Here is a 12,887-nt window from a genome sequence, read left to right as displayed (position 1 = left end):
GGGAAAGTTGAAGGGACAAGAGGAAGAGGAAGGCCAAGAAGGCAATGGGAAGACAACCAGAGGGAATGAAGTGGAGGATGGGAGATAGAGAGAATAAGAAGAGCAACCAATGACAGGTGGTGGCGGGAGCTTGTGCAAAATTGGGGGTGCCCAGGGTCTTGACAGCTATAGCAAAAATGATAATGATGATGATGATATATATATATATCATTAAAACTATGAGGAAAAGATATGGGCCTCTTATTATTTCGATGCTGAATTTTGTATGTCGACGAATTTAAAATTAATGAAACTGAGCTGAACTGAACTGAGCCTTTCCAAAACTTTAAAGACAAATCAATCTTGACTTGAGATAATGACTCGTACCTGATAAATGGCTGGAGAGGATATAACAAGACGATCTGATACAGGTTTGCCTGCCCAAAAATCTGCACTAGATGCGGTTTTTAGAGGAAATTCTGGCTGACCATTCGATATTCTCCTGTTACTTTTTGGAGAGGGTGCCCATGTATTGTTATTGCTCCTCCCTTGTCCTTGACAAAACTTTCTTTTATGTTTTTCAAAAGTTCCTGAATTCTTGAATCGGAGACTGCATTCGAGGCAGACATAATCTGCAGGTTCCTGATCCATATTTTGCTTGATAGATCTGTGTTGTTTAAGAATAAACCTAAATATTTTATCAATTAACACCAATTACCATGGCTGACAGCAAAACAACATGCATCACACCTACAGCTAAGCCTACTATCTCGGCGCAAAATCTTTATCGCATGATAACCATAGCTGAGCTTTACAAACATTTCCAGACTACAGGCACTCAATTTTCGAAGTAGATACATAAAGGTCTTTTTCATGCAAAAGGCATTCAGCTTTCGCGTTTTTTTAGCCACATGGGTTTTGCTTATTTTGATTCTCAACTCAAAAACGCAATTGATTTCCAAGGTAGCAACCGTTGTGTTGTTGTAGCTGCGAAGATCAAGAGACCAATATGGCCGCAAAAACTCTTTCCAGGGGCGTGGCAGTGATTAGAACTCTAGAGGACTAAGAGGAGGGGACAACAAAATAAATTTTCCGACAAAGAAGCTAAAGAGACTTGTTTCAAAACTCATTGAATCTTACTTTTTTAAACAGCACTTTGAAAAGGTTAGAACGCAACCGGCAACGTCCATTCGTGTTGAAGGACGCAAGGCCCCGTGCGGCACGGACACTGTGCTCAGCGTACACGTTAAGTTTTAAAAAAACATTCAATTTTTTCGAATGGAATAACTCCTGTTCACGTGTGGCCTATGTTTTGTGATAAATTTGATGTAGGGAAAAGGTTTGCTGACCAGATTTCAAGAAAGGATATCTAGAGCTTATTCCTTGAAGGTTGATATTGAAAGATAATCTAACTTCTCGTCGAGTGGTTTCAGTTATTAACACTAAGCCATATTCATTGACGTAAGGCTGGCCACTTCCGAAGAGATGATAAAACGGAGATAGGTAAACAATTTCTTAAAATCCAAAGTTTCTTAAAAATTCCTTACCCTCTTGGAAAGAAAGGAAGAATTAGAACAGAAAATTGACTCAGTACGAATTTTAGTGCAGTACAACGTTAAATCAGTAAAATAGCATCCCATCAATGGAGACATTCCATCCCATCAAACACGTGGGACCATGGTGGGACCGGCTGAGCTTGTATTGCCTATTTAAAAAACATGTATGGCATGATTTCTTATGACTGTAATAATACCATTTCTTAAAATCTTTCAGCCAGTAGCTTCAATGATTTTTAAATCATTGTGAGTTATCTTTTTGCCTACTCTTTTCCAATATAAAGCTATTTCTTTCAAACTCTCAAAAAAATGTGCTTGAAATCATTAAACCATGCACACTGAACATTGTCAATACTGAATAATTACTTGCATATAAAGAAAAGCCTAATACTGTCTTATAATGACAAACTACACGTCCAATAGATTCATAAATTGTTAATAGCTCTCTCTAAAAGCTCCCTTGATATAACTGTATTATCTATTCAATAGCTGTTGTCTCTTCAACTATGACATATGAATTATAAATGAAAAATCAGGCGGAATACCTTGTTTGGAATTTTTTATAAATCTTGAGTAATGAATTCAACGTGTCCATGAAGCATATCGCATTTGGAGCCGTAAAACTGAGCTCTTGCGGAGCTAAATCTTGATAAGGCATTAGGACTGGTCAAAATATCTGAAACCAGACACGTGCTTGATAAGTACCTATCTAAATCCCGCTATTTCAGTTTGCTACACTTCCAAAAGAAGCCTTTTAGGTTAATGGGAACTCTGTTTCAGCCACAAGATAAACGATGCAACATTAGTAAGCAATAAATAATGAGCTGCAAAAGTTTCTCTTGTCTGGCATCGAAAAGAAGCGACATTGTTCAAGCCAGAGGTAACTGAGATTTAAGTAGATTCTAAAGTCATGAATATGTATTGTTTTATTAATGTGACAAGTCGTTTAGGATGGTTCTAAAACTAGGCTTATCCCCTCCCAAAGGTGCTTTATTGTTTTATTCAAAGTACTATCATTGTAACGACTAACGTCAAGTTAAAAAGATGATTTTACAGTTGGAAATCTCCTCATCATAACCAAAACTGTCTTCATACGCCTTTACTTGTCAATTTTTCAAGCTAAATGTAAGTTATTCATTAACAGTTACCAAATTGTATAGCCTAAACTCCTTTTAATTGAAATATATTTATTTCGTATCTTGAACCACCCTGAAAAGAACTAAAATCTGGATCTATGCCTAAATAGTTTTGAAATATATAATAGACAAAGACTAAGTATATTTTCAGGCGAGTTGAATAGGAGATACAGCATACAATAGCTAGAACCTAGATTAGTCTTAAAATCTGACGTCCGTCGAAAAAAGAGATTAGATTCTGCACCAACAGAGTTTGCAATTGAAGGTGGTGGTTTGAATATTATGCCCAGGATAAGAAAAACATCCATCACCGTAACAAGGCTAGATTAGAGGCAAAAAGAAGATTCTTTAAATTAAAAGTTCAGTACATATAGTACAGTACAAGGCTACACTACAAGCACCTATAGGCCACTGTAACTGTGGCGACACAAAAAAATTCAACAGAAAAAGCTATTTTTGCTTTGTAAGGTGGACATGTGTGATGTATTTTTCAGATTTCATATACAGGGCCAGCGCCACGAATTTGAAAGTGGAGGGGGGAGGCAAGACTAAAAACGTTGGGGGCCAAGGCTTCCTACCTCTTTTAATACAGCTTTTAAACTACTTGCTTCGCACATGGCCACCAAAACAAGCCCCCCCCCCCCCCCCCCCGGTGGTGCGGGCCCTGATATCGATTACCAAACCAATATTGGCAGATGTCTTCAGCTGTATCTAGTATAAGATCCATTGGAAGCTCTCAGAATATAGCATATAATCCTTTCAATGATTTGGATCAACCAATAGGCATATTTTCAATCCAAACTACAAAGAGGAGATGGGACAGATTTTGAACCACTCATAACGAACCAAGTGATAACGTGTTTCAAATTATGCACATAAACTTACTGTCCAGTGAAACTTTAAATACATTTAGGCGTTGCAGAAAAAAAATTAGAATCTTTGCTCGTGTTTGTAAAGCAGCCATGATTCGACTGCACGACAACCAAATCTACATACGTCTTCTAATTTTAAAAAAGGGCGGGAAAAGGTTGACTGAGTTCCTCCATAGCTTCATATCATAATTTTCGAGTTGAATCGCTAGACCCTTTTTTGACTGAAACGTAACACATAATGAATTTCGAATCTAATGTTTATTTAAAAACTGCTGGACTTCTGACATTCATTGAAAATTGGAAACGATTCTTTGTCAACAAGATCAGAGGATCAACATTCATTGTAAACATAGCAAAACTCATAGCGCATGCTTCTAGGCTCTGATGGTATAGAAGATACATCATTATTACAGATTTGGCCGTAGCAGGATAATATTGTTGAGAAACGAACACAAATTTATTTTGTTTTAAAAGTTTGAAAAGAGTGCAAAGCAGTTGAAAAACAGCACTTAAGAAAATGTATGTTTTGGAATTTGTTTATACTGTTTTGGGAAACACAGAAAACATACATATATGTGGAAACAAAATTTTTGTTTTTCGTGCTTTCAAGATAATCCTATAATTTAGGTATTAATCGTTCAAGATAAACAATACACTCGAAGAAATCCTCATTTAGAAAACATTTGTAATCCACTATTTTTTGCAGTTCTTTGGCCTGGTGAGATAGATTGATTGCAGTTGTAATAGGGTTAAAGACAGGCGAAATGAACACGACTCATAAAACACGGAATTTGAGTAGGTAAACAAAATTCTTTGTAAATATCGATAGAATGTGACGTATGTAATCGATAGAATGTGACGTATTTAAAGTTTATTTTACAAAACCTCTTCCTCTTGAAGATCAAAATATTAAGAACTGGAAGTTAGTTACTTTCAATATACCACTTTCAATGTATTCTCAAATTGATAAAATTTCCTACACATTTATTGAGCAGGTTAGGCCCATAGCGGCACATAGTGCTGCTTTTATAATCAGCTGGTGATAAAGCCAAGGGTATTTTTTAAAGAAAATTTGAAATTAGAAAGTGGAGATAATTCAGATATATTGCAATTAAAATGACCTGCAAATTACATAACATGTCCAAAAACTTCGCTAAGAATAGTTATGCTACATTTCATTATCAGTCTTTTCTACATTTTAACAACAAATTCGATTTTCCTAACTTCATCAAAAGCAATGCCGTGATTGAAAGGCCCTTCTTCCTACAATTAACAAAGGTCCCTCAAGTAGACATTATCTACTACTTGCAGTATTTCATCTCTGGGCCAACCTTAGCTTATTTCTAGCTAGAGTGTTTTAAGTGCAAATAAAAATCTGAGGTGAATATCTAGAGAAGGGTTGAAATCAATCTTGTCTTTCCCAGTAAATCATTTCCTTTCATTACATTAATGATGATGTCTCTTATGCACCGTCTTGCCTCCGCCAGAATTTTAACTACCCAGAAAGTATCTATGTATACAGAAGGAGGGAGCATTCACACGGGAGCCAAGATGGTCTTCTTCCTTTGATTTGTTGTACACTGGGAGTTGAGTATGTTCTGACCTAGAATTGATAAGCAAACAGGCTTCATTAACCATCCTATTGCTAGATCTTTTTCTCCACAGATAACTAAATTGTGTTGCTCATACGATTACAGTGGCTAAAGAATTATTTCAAGAAATTTTGAAATCAATTATCATGTTACATGATAAACTGATAAATGTTTTTATTCCACCCGAACAAGCTCTGTTTTCAATAACTGTTAATCGTCAATCACCTTGGCCAACCATTTTTCTTTCCTAGTGATTTCTTTTGATAGTTAGTTTCGATTCGTAGAGAGTTATTGTGAATTCTTTCAGGTTTTTATCTACGTAGATTGGTATTACATTAAATGAAATTCATCAGCTTAAAAGCTTAAAATGTTATAAGCTTAGAAATTGCATTTGAATTATCTAGAAGAAAAAGTCTTTTGGATCATTTCATACGTTTTATTTGACTACGCAACAGGAACTGTTCTGAATGAATGCAATTTTTAAACTCTTATAGAAACTAGAGATAAAATTTTAGAAGTCTTTCGGACATTCTTTTCTCATCTTAATTGAAATTTGTATCTAAATTTCGTACAAGATAAAGTTTGCACCGGGAAAGGAGTGATAAGAGAGCAGGGGCATAAACATGTAACATTGATAATATTATTAACTGAGGGGGCTGAAAAGTGTTTGTGGGGGCTTAAAGCCAAGACCAAGTTCATTCGTTATATGCTTGAAGCAAATTTTGAGAATTAGTGGATGCTTAAGTGAGAATTCTATTTTCATTTTTATATCTGGTGGTGAAGATTTTCCAAATTGTCCTGGAATTCTATTTCCAAATGCAAAACATACTTTGTTTGTATGATTGTTGGAAAACTTCCTGGAAACTCAGGTTCTTTCACCGCCAAATGTTATCATGTTATCATCTCTCGTTAAACCTGGCTTCTCTCGTTAAACCTGGCCTCTCTAAAAATATTAAGCAGATAATTCAAAATCATAGCGGTTCATATTTGTGAAATTATACTTTAAAATGATGGGAACCGAAAAATCCAAACCAATTAAAACTTCCTTTTCCTGATTGATTTTCTAAATAAGAATTTAACGAGCAATAATTCTTGGGTCAAATTCCTCGAAAGAAATCGGACTTAATCTTCGTCGTTTCCTATTGACTTGCAACTGTTTTTCCTTATAGAAGGTGTTGCAGGAGAACATAATAACTGGATTTCCTCAACTCATAATCTCTTTTTCCCGCCTACGCCTCAAAACGAGGTCATATCGATTTGGTAATGCGAATCATTGCTGAAATAATTTGCAAGGGTATTTTTTTGTAGTTTCTGCAGAGGCAGACAGTGTGTTCTTTGTTGTGATAGATTATGATATTCAAATGAGGTCCTTATTCAATGATCCTTTGATTCAACTGCAAATGTTGGGAACGGGATGCCTTTGACCCACTTTTTAGATAAGATCTCATATGAAGAAGCTTCTGTAAGCTGCCTGCCTTCTCATTATCCAATCTGATAAATGCAAGGTGAAACATGTCTTGTTGCACTGGGGTTGTGTTATTGGGAAATGATGTAATTGGTACACAATATCGTTTATCCACGCTTGTCTTGGCAGTCATTCTCATTTAGATATGTCTTCTATCACACTAATGCAATAGATAAACTCTGATGACATTATATTGAAAACTGTAGAACGGGTTTTGTCAGTCATGCTATTCTTTGTTGTGAACATAGCAAATCAGGCTACTGCTGGAAAATGATACACAAATATGTGAGCTGAGGCTGAGCAATATTTTTATAAAATTCCTAAAAATTATATGAATCTGAGCCTGAATATTCTTACAAACAATGATCATGTAAAAAATAATGTTTCTCATTAGAGCGACATAAAAAGTCTGTTGACATTTTTTTAAAGAACTGAAGAACGTGTTATCAGTACGGCCTAGCAACGATTTTGAGAATTCATTACATTATCAGCCTCTACAAACAGTTTTGTCTCTATATCAATATCTTCCATATCTTGATTAAAAACAATTGATTTCTGTTTTCATTTTTCTTTGCGTTCTCTGCTGTTTTTTTTATCTCTAAATCACTGTAGTCAAGTTTTAGACAAAAGAACTGTTCTTAGAGAAATTGTTTCAGTGCCATGGATATTTTCTCTGTACCTGTTCCTGCATAAATTGACATTGCCAACAACTTTTGGATCTGTGAACACTGAAGCTAAGTTATATCTTGTGCTTAGAGTCACAAATATTTTTAAAGTTTCTGTTTATAGCAGAAAGGTTTTCATATATCTGAATTCTTACACCACAAACCTAGTACCCCCTCGCTCTAAGCATTCTAGTGGGTCGTACCCTTCTTGGATTTTAACTGTTGCTAGTTGTGGCATGTAGCAGCATAAGGATAATTGAATAAAACTAGAGAGCAAAGGGAGGCAGCCAGCCAATTGCTGATTTGCCTACAACCCGCAAATTCTTTCCTCCTAGAACTTGTTTACCTTCTTCTATTTAAAGTGCCCAGCCACTATGGAAATTGTTTAATCTTTATCAATGAACCCCTCCTAGCGTTATCTTTTGGCAAGATAAGCAAAATGTGATTACAAGCTCACTTGAAGCTGCTGAGCGTGTTTCTTAAGATATAATGATATCTCGATCCCTGCAAACCGTAACGAATGAAAAATGTAAAGTTCACCACAGTGATTCACTCACCAACACATAACGTCACTCACCATTTCACTTTGGTGGTGGCTTGTTGTTTCATTTCTGATCGTTACTTTGAAAACTTACTTTCTAATCAAACCCCAGGCATTTTTTCTCATAAAGAAACAAATTAATTTTCATACATATAGTCATAGCTTCTGCAATATCAGTTTATATGATAAGCTCGTATATTTACTTCTCAACCCAATAGAATAGGTAGGTAGACAGATAATTGCCTTTTTTGTTGGAAATGGGAACGCTTTAAATCCAACGAAATCAATAAAAGGGATAAAAAACCAATTTTTTACAATTCTGGTGCCTTCTCTCCATTGGCAAGAGTAATTAACCGCAAAACTTGAAAAGCCATAGGGTTTGGGTAAAGCCAACATACAAACCAAAAACAATGATTCCAAAAAATAAAGTACTTTAACGGAGAACAGTGGCCATATTGCTTATTAGCCCAATATCGTTCACAATCTACGCCATGGATTCCGCCCTAACCTTGGCACCAAAACGGGATTATAGGCCCCCCTGGGAAACGAAGGCGAGCAAATGAGGAAGGATGCGTCATTCACCTTTCCTGTTGGTCAGCTATAGTCCTGTATGAGAAAGTTAATGAACCAAGAACATTGTTATCAATTCTACTTTAAAGTCGTAAGAACTTTGTTCTCGGGATTCGGCAACAGCTGTTGTTGAACACACGTGGTACAAGATGTTCTGCTATTGTCTGTTCCATTTAGAAACCAGTGTGAAGCTGAGAAATTGTTGGCCTATTTCAGAGCCAAAAAGAAAGAAAAAAGGTCATAGAACAGCCAATAAGGCAGTCAGTAGTTCTGTCCGTTGACGTTTTTGGAGATAATTCAAAATCTCACTGTAGATAATCGAGCGGAAATATTCTCTATTTAAAGAGGTCATGTAAATCGAATCGTTTTTATATGAGATAGGTAATGCCAGGAAATTGATAACCAAACCCAAAGATACGGAGAAGGAAATGCTTTCGACGCTAAACCCAAATTAGTAAAACTCAAAAGAGGTTGATTTATGAAAAAAATTAATTTTAAATGGGACATAATTCAAGATTGATACCTGCAGAAAAACAATGGCAGTTGAAAGAAAAGAATGCAAAGAGAGGTAACTTAAAATAAGAAACTTTACGAGAGGAATCTTTAGAATCTTTACGATAACTTTAAAAAGTTTGTCGTCTTATGTAATCCCCTGTAAGACAACATTTTTTTATCTTTTAAAAATCATTCATCTATTCCAGTCCTTAAAGAGATAAATCATTTCTCAAAAGTAGTATTTTATCGTTCAATTCATCTTTCAAAGGTTTTTGAATGATATGTTGACTTTTAACGAGATACAAGTTAAGCAAATATCCGTAATAAAAGTTTGCCACTTTAGTCATACCCTGAGCTTTAAACTTTTAACCAGAATGTTGAACATAAAATTATAAAGTTCTGAAACAAAAATTACTTAACCACTTGATTGTTAAAATAAAAACTGTGTATACTTAAATAATTTTAATGAAAGCCAAAATTTATGTATAAATTTGAACTAAAGCAATGAAAGTGCTCATAATAGCAACTAAACACTTTGGCAGACACTGTACCAGCAGACAAACACGTAGCTGTAACCAAGATGCATTGCGAACTGCCTTCTTTGATGTGATTATCAATTGTCGACGAAAATTCGGGAAATCAATATAGTATAATTCCCTCACCAGACAGTTATTGTCATCTGAGCAAAAACAAATGTCCATGGTGCCTTGGTAAATTTTATCTATTGGACGTTTAGGTCTAATTCAATGGATTTTCAATCTTTTAGTGTAGTACAGAGCAATGCAATGAAACTTGAACACTTTATTAAGCAGTATTAGGCAGAGGCATAATGCTTTAATAAGCATTCATTGTGAACATCCAAAGCAGATTTATGCTATTTCGCTTCTTTGATTTCCAGATTCAAGAGAATCAGGGAGACAGGCTGAAGAGATTTTCGCTACCGAGTAAACATAGCATTTTATGTGTTGATGATCGATCGTTGGTCATGCCTAGTTTCATTCTAGAGCCGTGAAAGAGCTATGAAATTCGCTATGAAATTGTTTAATCGTACTGAACGATCAGTGCAGTCTAAAAATCACAAATGTTATAATTAATGGTTGGGCTGTGCGACGGCTTTTTCAGCTAATCAAGGAGCATTTTGCTCAACAATTTAACGGACACGCCCTCGCCGTTTGCTTTGTAAGTCATAGAAGCTATGGAAAGTATGGTTAAAAAATAAGGAAAGTATGGTTAGAAGTTAAGGAAAGTATGGTTTTCGCACTTGCAAGGTTTTGACAAAAGTTAAAAAATTGAAACCTTAAAGAATTTCTATATGCACATCCGATATTTCCGTAAAAGGGCCTTACTTTCCATCCAAAGTTTTTCATAAAAAACCTAAGAATGAAATCTTGAAACATGTTTTGTGAAAGAGAGAGGTTTCTACTGCTTCGTTTTTTCTTAGTTAAACAGATTTCCTAGTATTGACAGTTTTTCGATTTGGCTTCATAAAGGTGAGTGCCCTGGAGATGAGGCTGCTTACCCCCTGAATCATGATAACAACATTACCATAGAGAAGATAACAAGGTTTTGCCTCCTACTTTAGACAAACAAAGTTCAGATTCCCGCCCAGGCCAATTCATGATTGCATTGATCTATAGTCTTGTTTGAGTGATTTAATAATTCGAATATTAGCGGTGTAGCTGCTGTTTACAACTGTCGTAGTAAACAAAGTGAATGGGAATGCAGTTTGTCTTGTTTAGATGCATTTTTTGATGATTTGACAGAGATTGAATTCAATACTTGATGATTTTGTAAGCTATCTGTAGATTACGAGGAAAGTTTTGTAAGTAACTTGTTTTTATCTTATAATGTCAGTCAATAAAACATACACTGCTGAAATATACAAAAATTGTCATCAGAATTCGAACTGTAGTTGCCAGGCCCCGTAGAAGTACCTGTGACGTAATGAGTTGCTATATTTCGAAATCCACTATGTAAATAAAGTACTGTTGTAAGACAACCACTGTACGCTACCCCTATAAACATATTTAAAGCTGATGTAAGAAAGGGGTAAGAGAGCTGTTTCAGCGAGAGAAATACTCTATTTATCTAGATAATCTTTACAAATTCACAGTACAATCTCATTGGATTCTAGCAAATTATCTAGTGGATTTATCTTCGGAACTCTATGTTACTACCAGAAGGAATGCAGCCTTACATATACGAATTCTTCTTTATCCTGTATATTCTAATAATGTTTTGTTGCTAAATGACGTAGATATTTTGTTCGGGTGCCAAGAATTCAGATTTATTAGGTCTTTTAAAGTGAGCCAAAGACCGATTTGAAAGATGGCGGCAAACCTTAATTTCAATAACCACGTCTTTCCTTGTCATCTACGAAGACATCACTAAATCTCCGTCCGAAAAATATGCTATTAATTTGCCGAAATCATAATCTATTTCCCAGAATCAACTATGATTATTATTAAAAAATGTTTTGCAAATCCACCTAACTATTATTCGCTTTAATTTAGTGCTGTTGTCTTCCTGTATTTAGTCGTCTTCACTATTGAAATAAAATCGCATTACCACTAAAATCGTACGAACAAAGCTAGGCGAAACAAAACAAACACCATGACATCAGAGCCTTTGGATGTATAGAGTGTATTAGGTTTTGATGCAAACTTGCAAGCCTCGCAAACCAGTCTGTCCACGGGCGTTATGCTGACAAAGCGAGCTATAGCCCCCTCAAACTTGCTTTTGCTCCCTGGGGGCTTATTTATTTTTAATATTTTTGGAAGGGGGGTTATTCGTGGGGCGCTTTTAAAAGGGGGAGGCTTATAGAATTATTGCAGACATTAAGAAGACATTAATAAAAGGCCTCATATATTTTAATAGGAATTTCTTTATGCACATTTAATCATTATGAGCATTTATGAACATTTTATGAACTTTGCTACCAAAAGAATGAATTTTGCGGTGATTCGATAAAACGCCAAAGGCAGCCTCAGATTAGCCTCTGTTCCAGACCCCTAACTTGAAAGTAGGGGTCTGGAGCATAGGCTACCTCAGATGGCAACAATCAACAAATCGAAGGGGCCAATTCGAGGATTTACGGTAGCAGTGGGGGCTTATTCGAGAGAGCGCTTTTTCGAGGGGGGGGAGGGGGTTTCGAGGAGCGGCTTTTTCGAGGGGGGGACAATTTGAGGATTTACGCAACCGCAGATTTCACAAAACCGCGCGCTCATTTGGTATGATAGCCAAGGACTGTTACAATAGATGCTTACAACAACATTGGGGCCCTTTAACTAATAAAGAATCCATTCTCCGTTATTCATTGAGAAGCGAAATGAAATCCCGTCAAGGGTCCCGCATTTGTTTCTTCGCTTGCATCAATGCTATTCGGAAGCATGTCTATACGGAATACCACCGGGCTAAATCATATATAATAATCCTTTGATCTCACGACAGACTTTTAATGGGTTGGAAATCTGCCGTTGTTTAGTGGTATAGGTCTATGCCGAATCGTCCCTGTAATGAGAAAGGCACTAGATATCATACTAATCTTTAATTGAAGCAGAAAAGGCAGTTTTTAAATAATTCCGCGCCTCTTGAGTTATTACGACCTAAGCTGCATAATTTGGCGCCAAAATTATCATAAACATTGGGCAATGGTCTTACTCAACGGGTCAACATCAGTGGTTTGCCATTACAATATTCCTGTATATCGAGGTGAAAGGCAAAACATGAGCCAGTCATACAGAAATCCCACTACAACACATGTCCACAAACATGAAGTCTATATGCATTACCCAGGGGGCCTGGGACCTGCTCCATTACAGCAATGTGGGGGTCGTTAAGGTTCAGTCGAATGGCTTTTATTTTCCTTCTAATGTCCTGCCCTCAAAATTTCATTCTGAATTGCAACAGCAAGTTAAAGATGCTCTTGAAAATTTTATATCATTTTATATGGTGTATACTCTAGTGCAGAATAATATCGTTCCTGACAAGTCTTTATAATGAAATAAATGACTCCA

At 36.0% G+C, this 12,887-nt stretch overlaps 1 protein-coding gene and 1 long non-coding RNA gene across 3 annotated transcripts in view; one reads left to right on the top strand and one right to left on the bottom strand.

The window, feature by feature from the left end:
• LOC135695131 (uncharacterized) overlaps nt 1-2,186 on the bottom strand; it is an 80,038-nt gene extending 77,852 nt beyond the window's left edge. Inside the window, exon 1 of one of the 2 annotated variants that reach the window (XM_089109636.1) lies at nt 2,081-2,186. Coding sequence is in view for 1 of the 2 variants with exons in the window: in XM_065214113.2 (XP_065070185.1) it covers nt 367-630 (264 nt within the window). In the remaining variant the exon portion in view is untranslated. Of the gene's footprint in view, nt 1-366; nt 971-2,080 lie in introns of those variants that run through there. The other variant, XM_065214113.2, reaches the window with a different exon arrangement.
• A 101-nt stretch (nt 2,187-2,287) lies between these two features.
• LOC148959812 (uncharacterized) lies at nt 2,288-8,117 on the top strand. Its single transcript, XR_016143923.1, has 3 exons — nt 2,288-2,415; nt 4,250-4,342; nt 5,031-8,117. It is a non-coding gene; the product is annotated as an uncharacterized LOC148959812 (long non-coding RNA).
• Nucleotides 8,118-12,887: the final 4,770 nt, after the last annotated feature.

Source organism: Rhopilema esculentum, chromosome 8, assembly GCF_057945365.1.
Source record: "Rhopilema esculentum isolate cy_ngs chromosome 8, ASM5794536v1, whole genome shotgun sequence".
Taxonomy (NCBI): Eukaryota; Metazoa; Cnidaria; class Scyphozoa; order Rhizostomeae; family Rhizostomatidae; genus Rhopilema; species Rhopilema esculentum.
The sequence above is the reverse complement of the archived record's forward strand: the minus strand, read 5'-3'. Positions and strand labels throughout refer to the sequence as shown.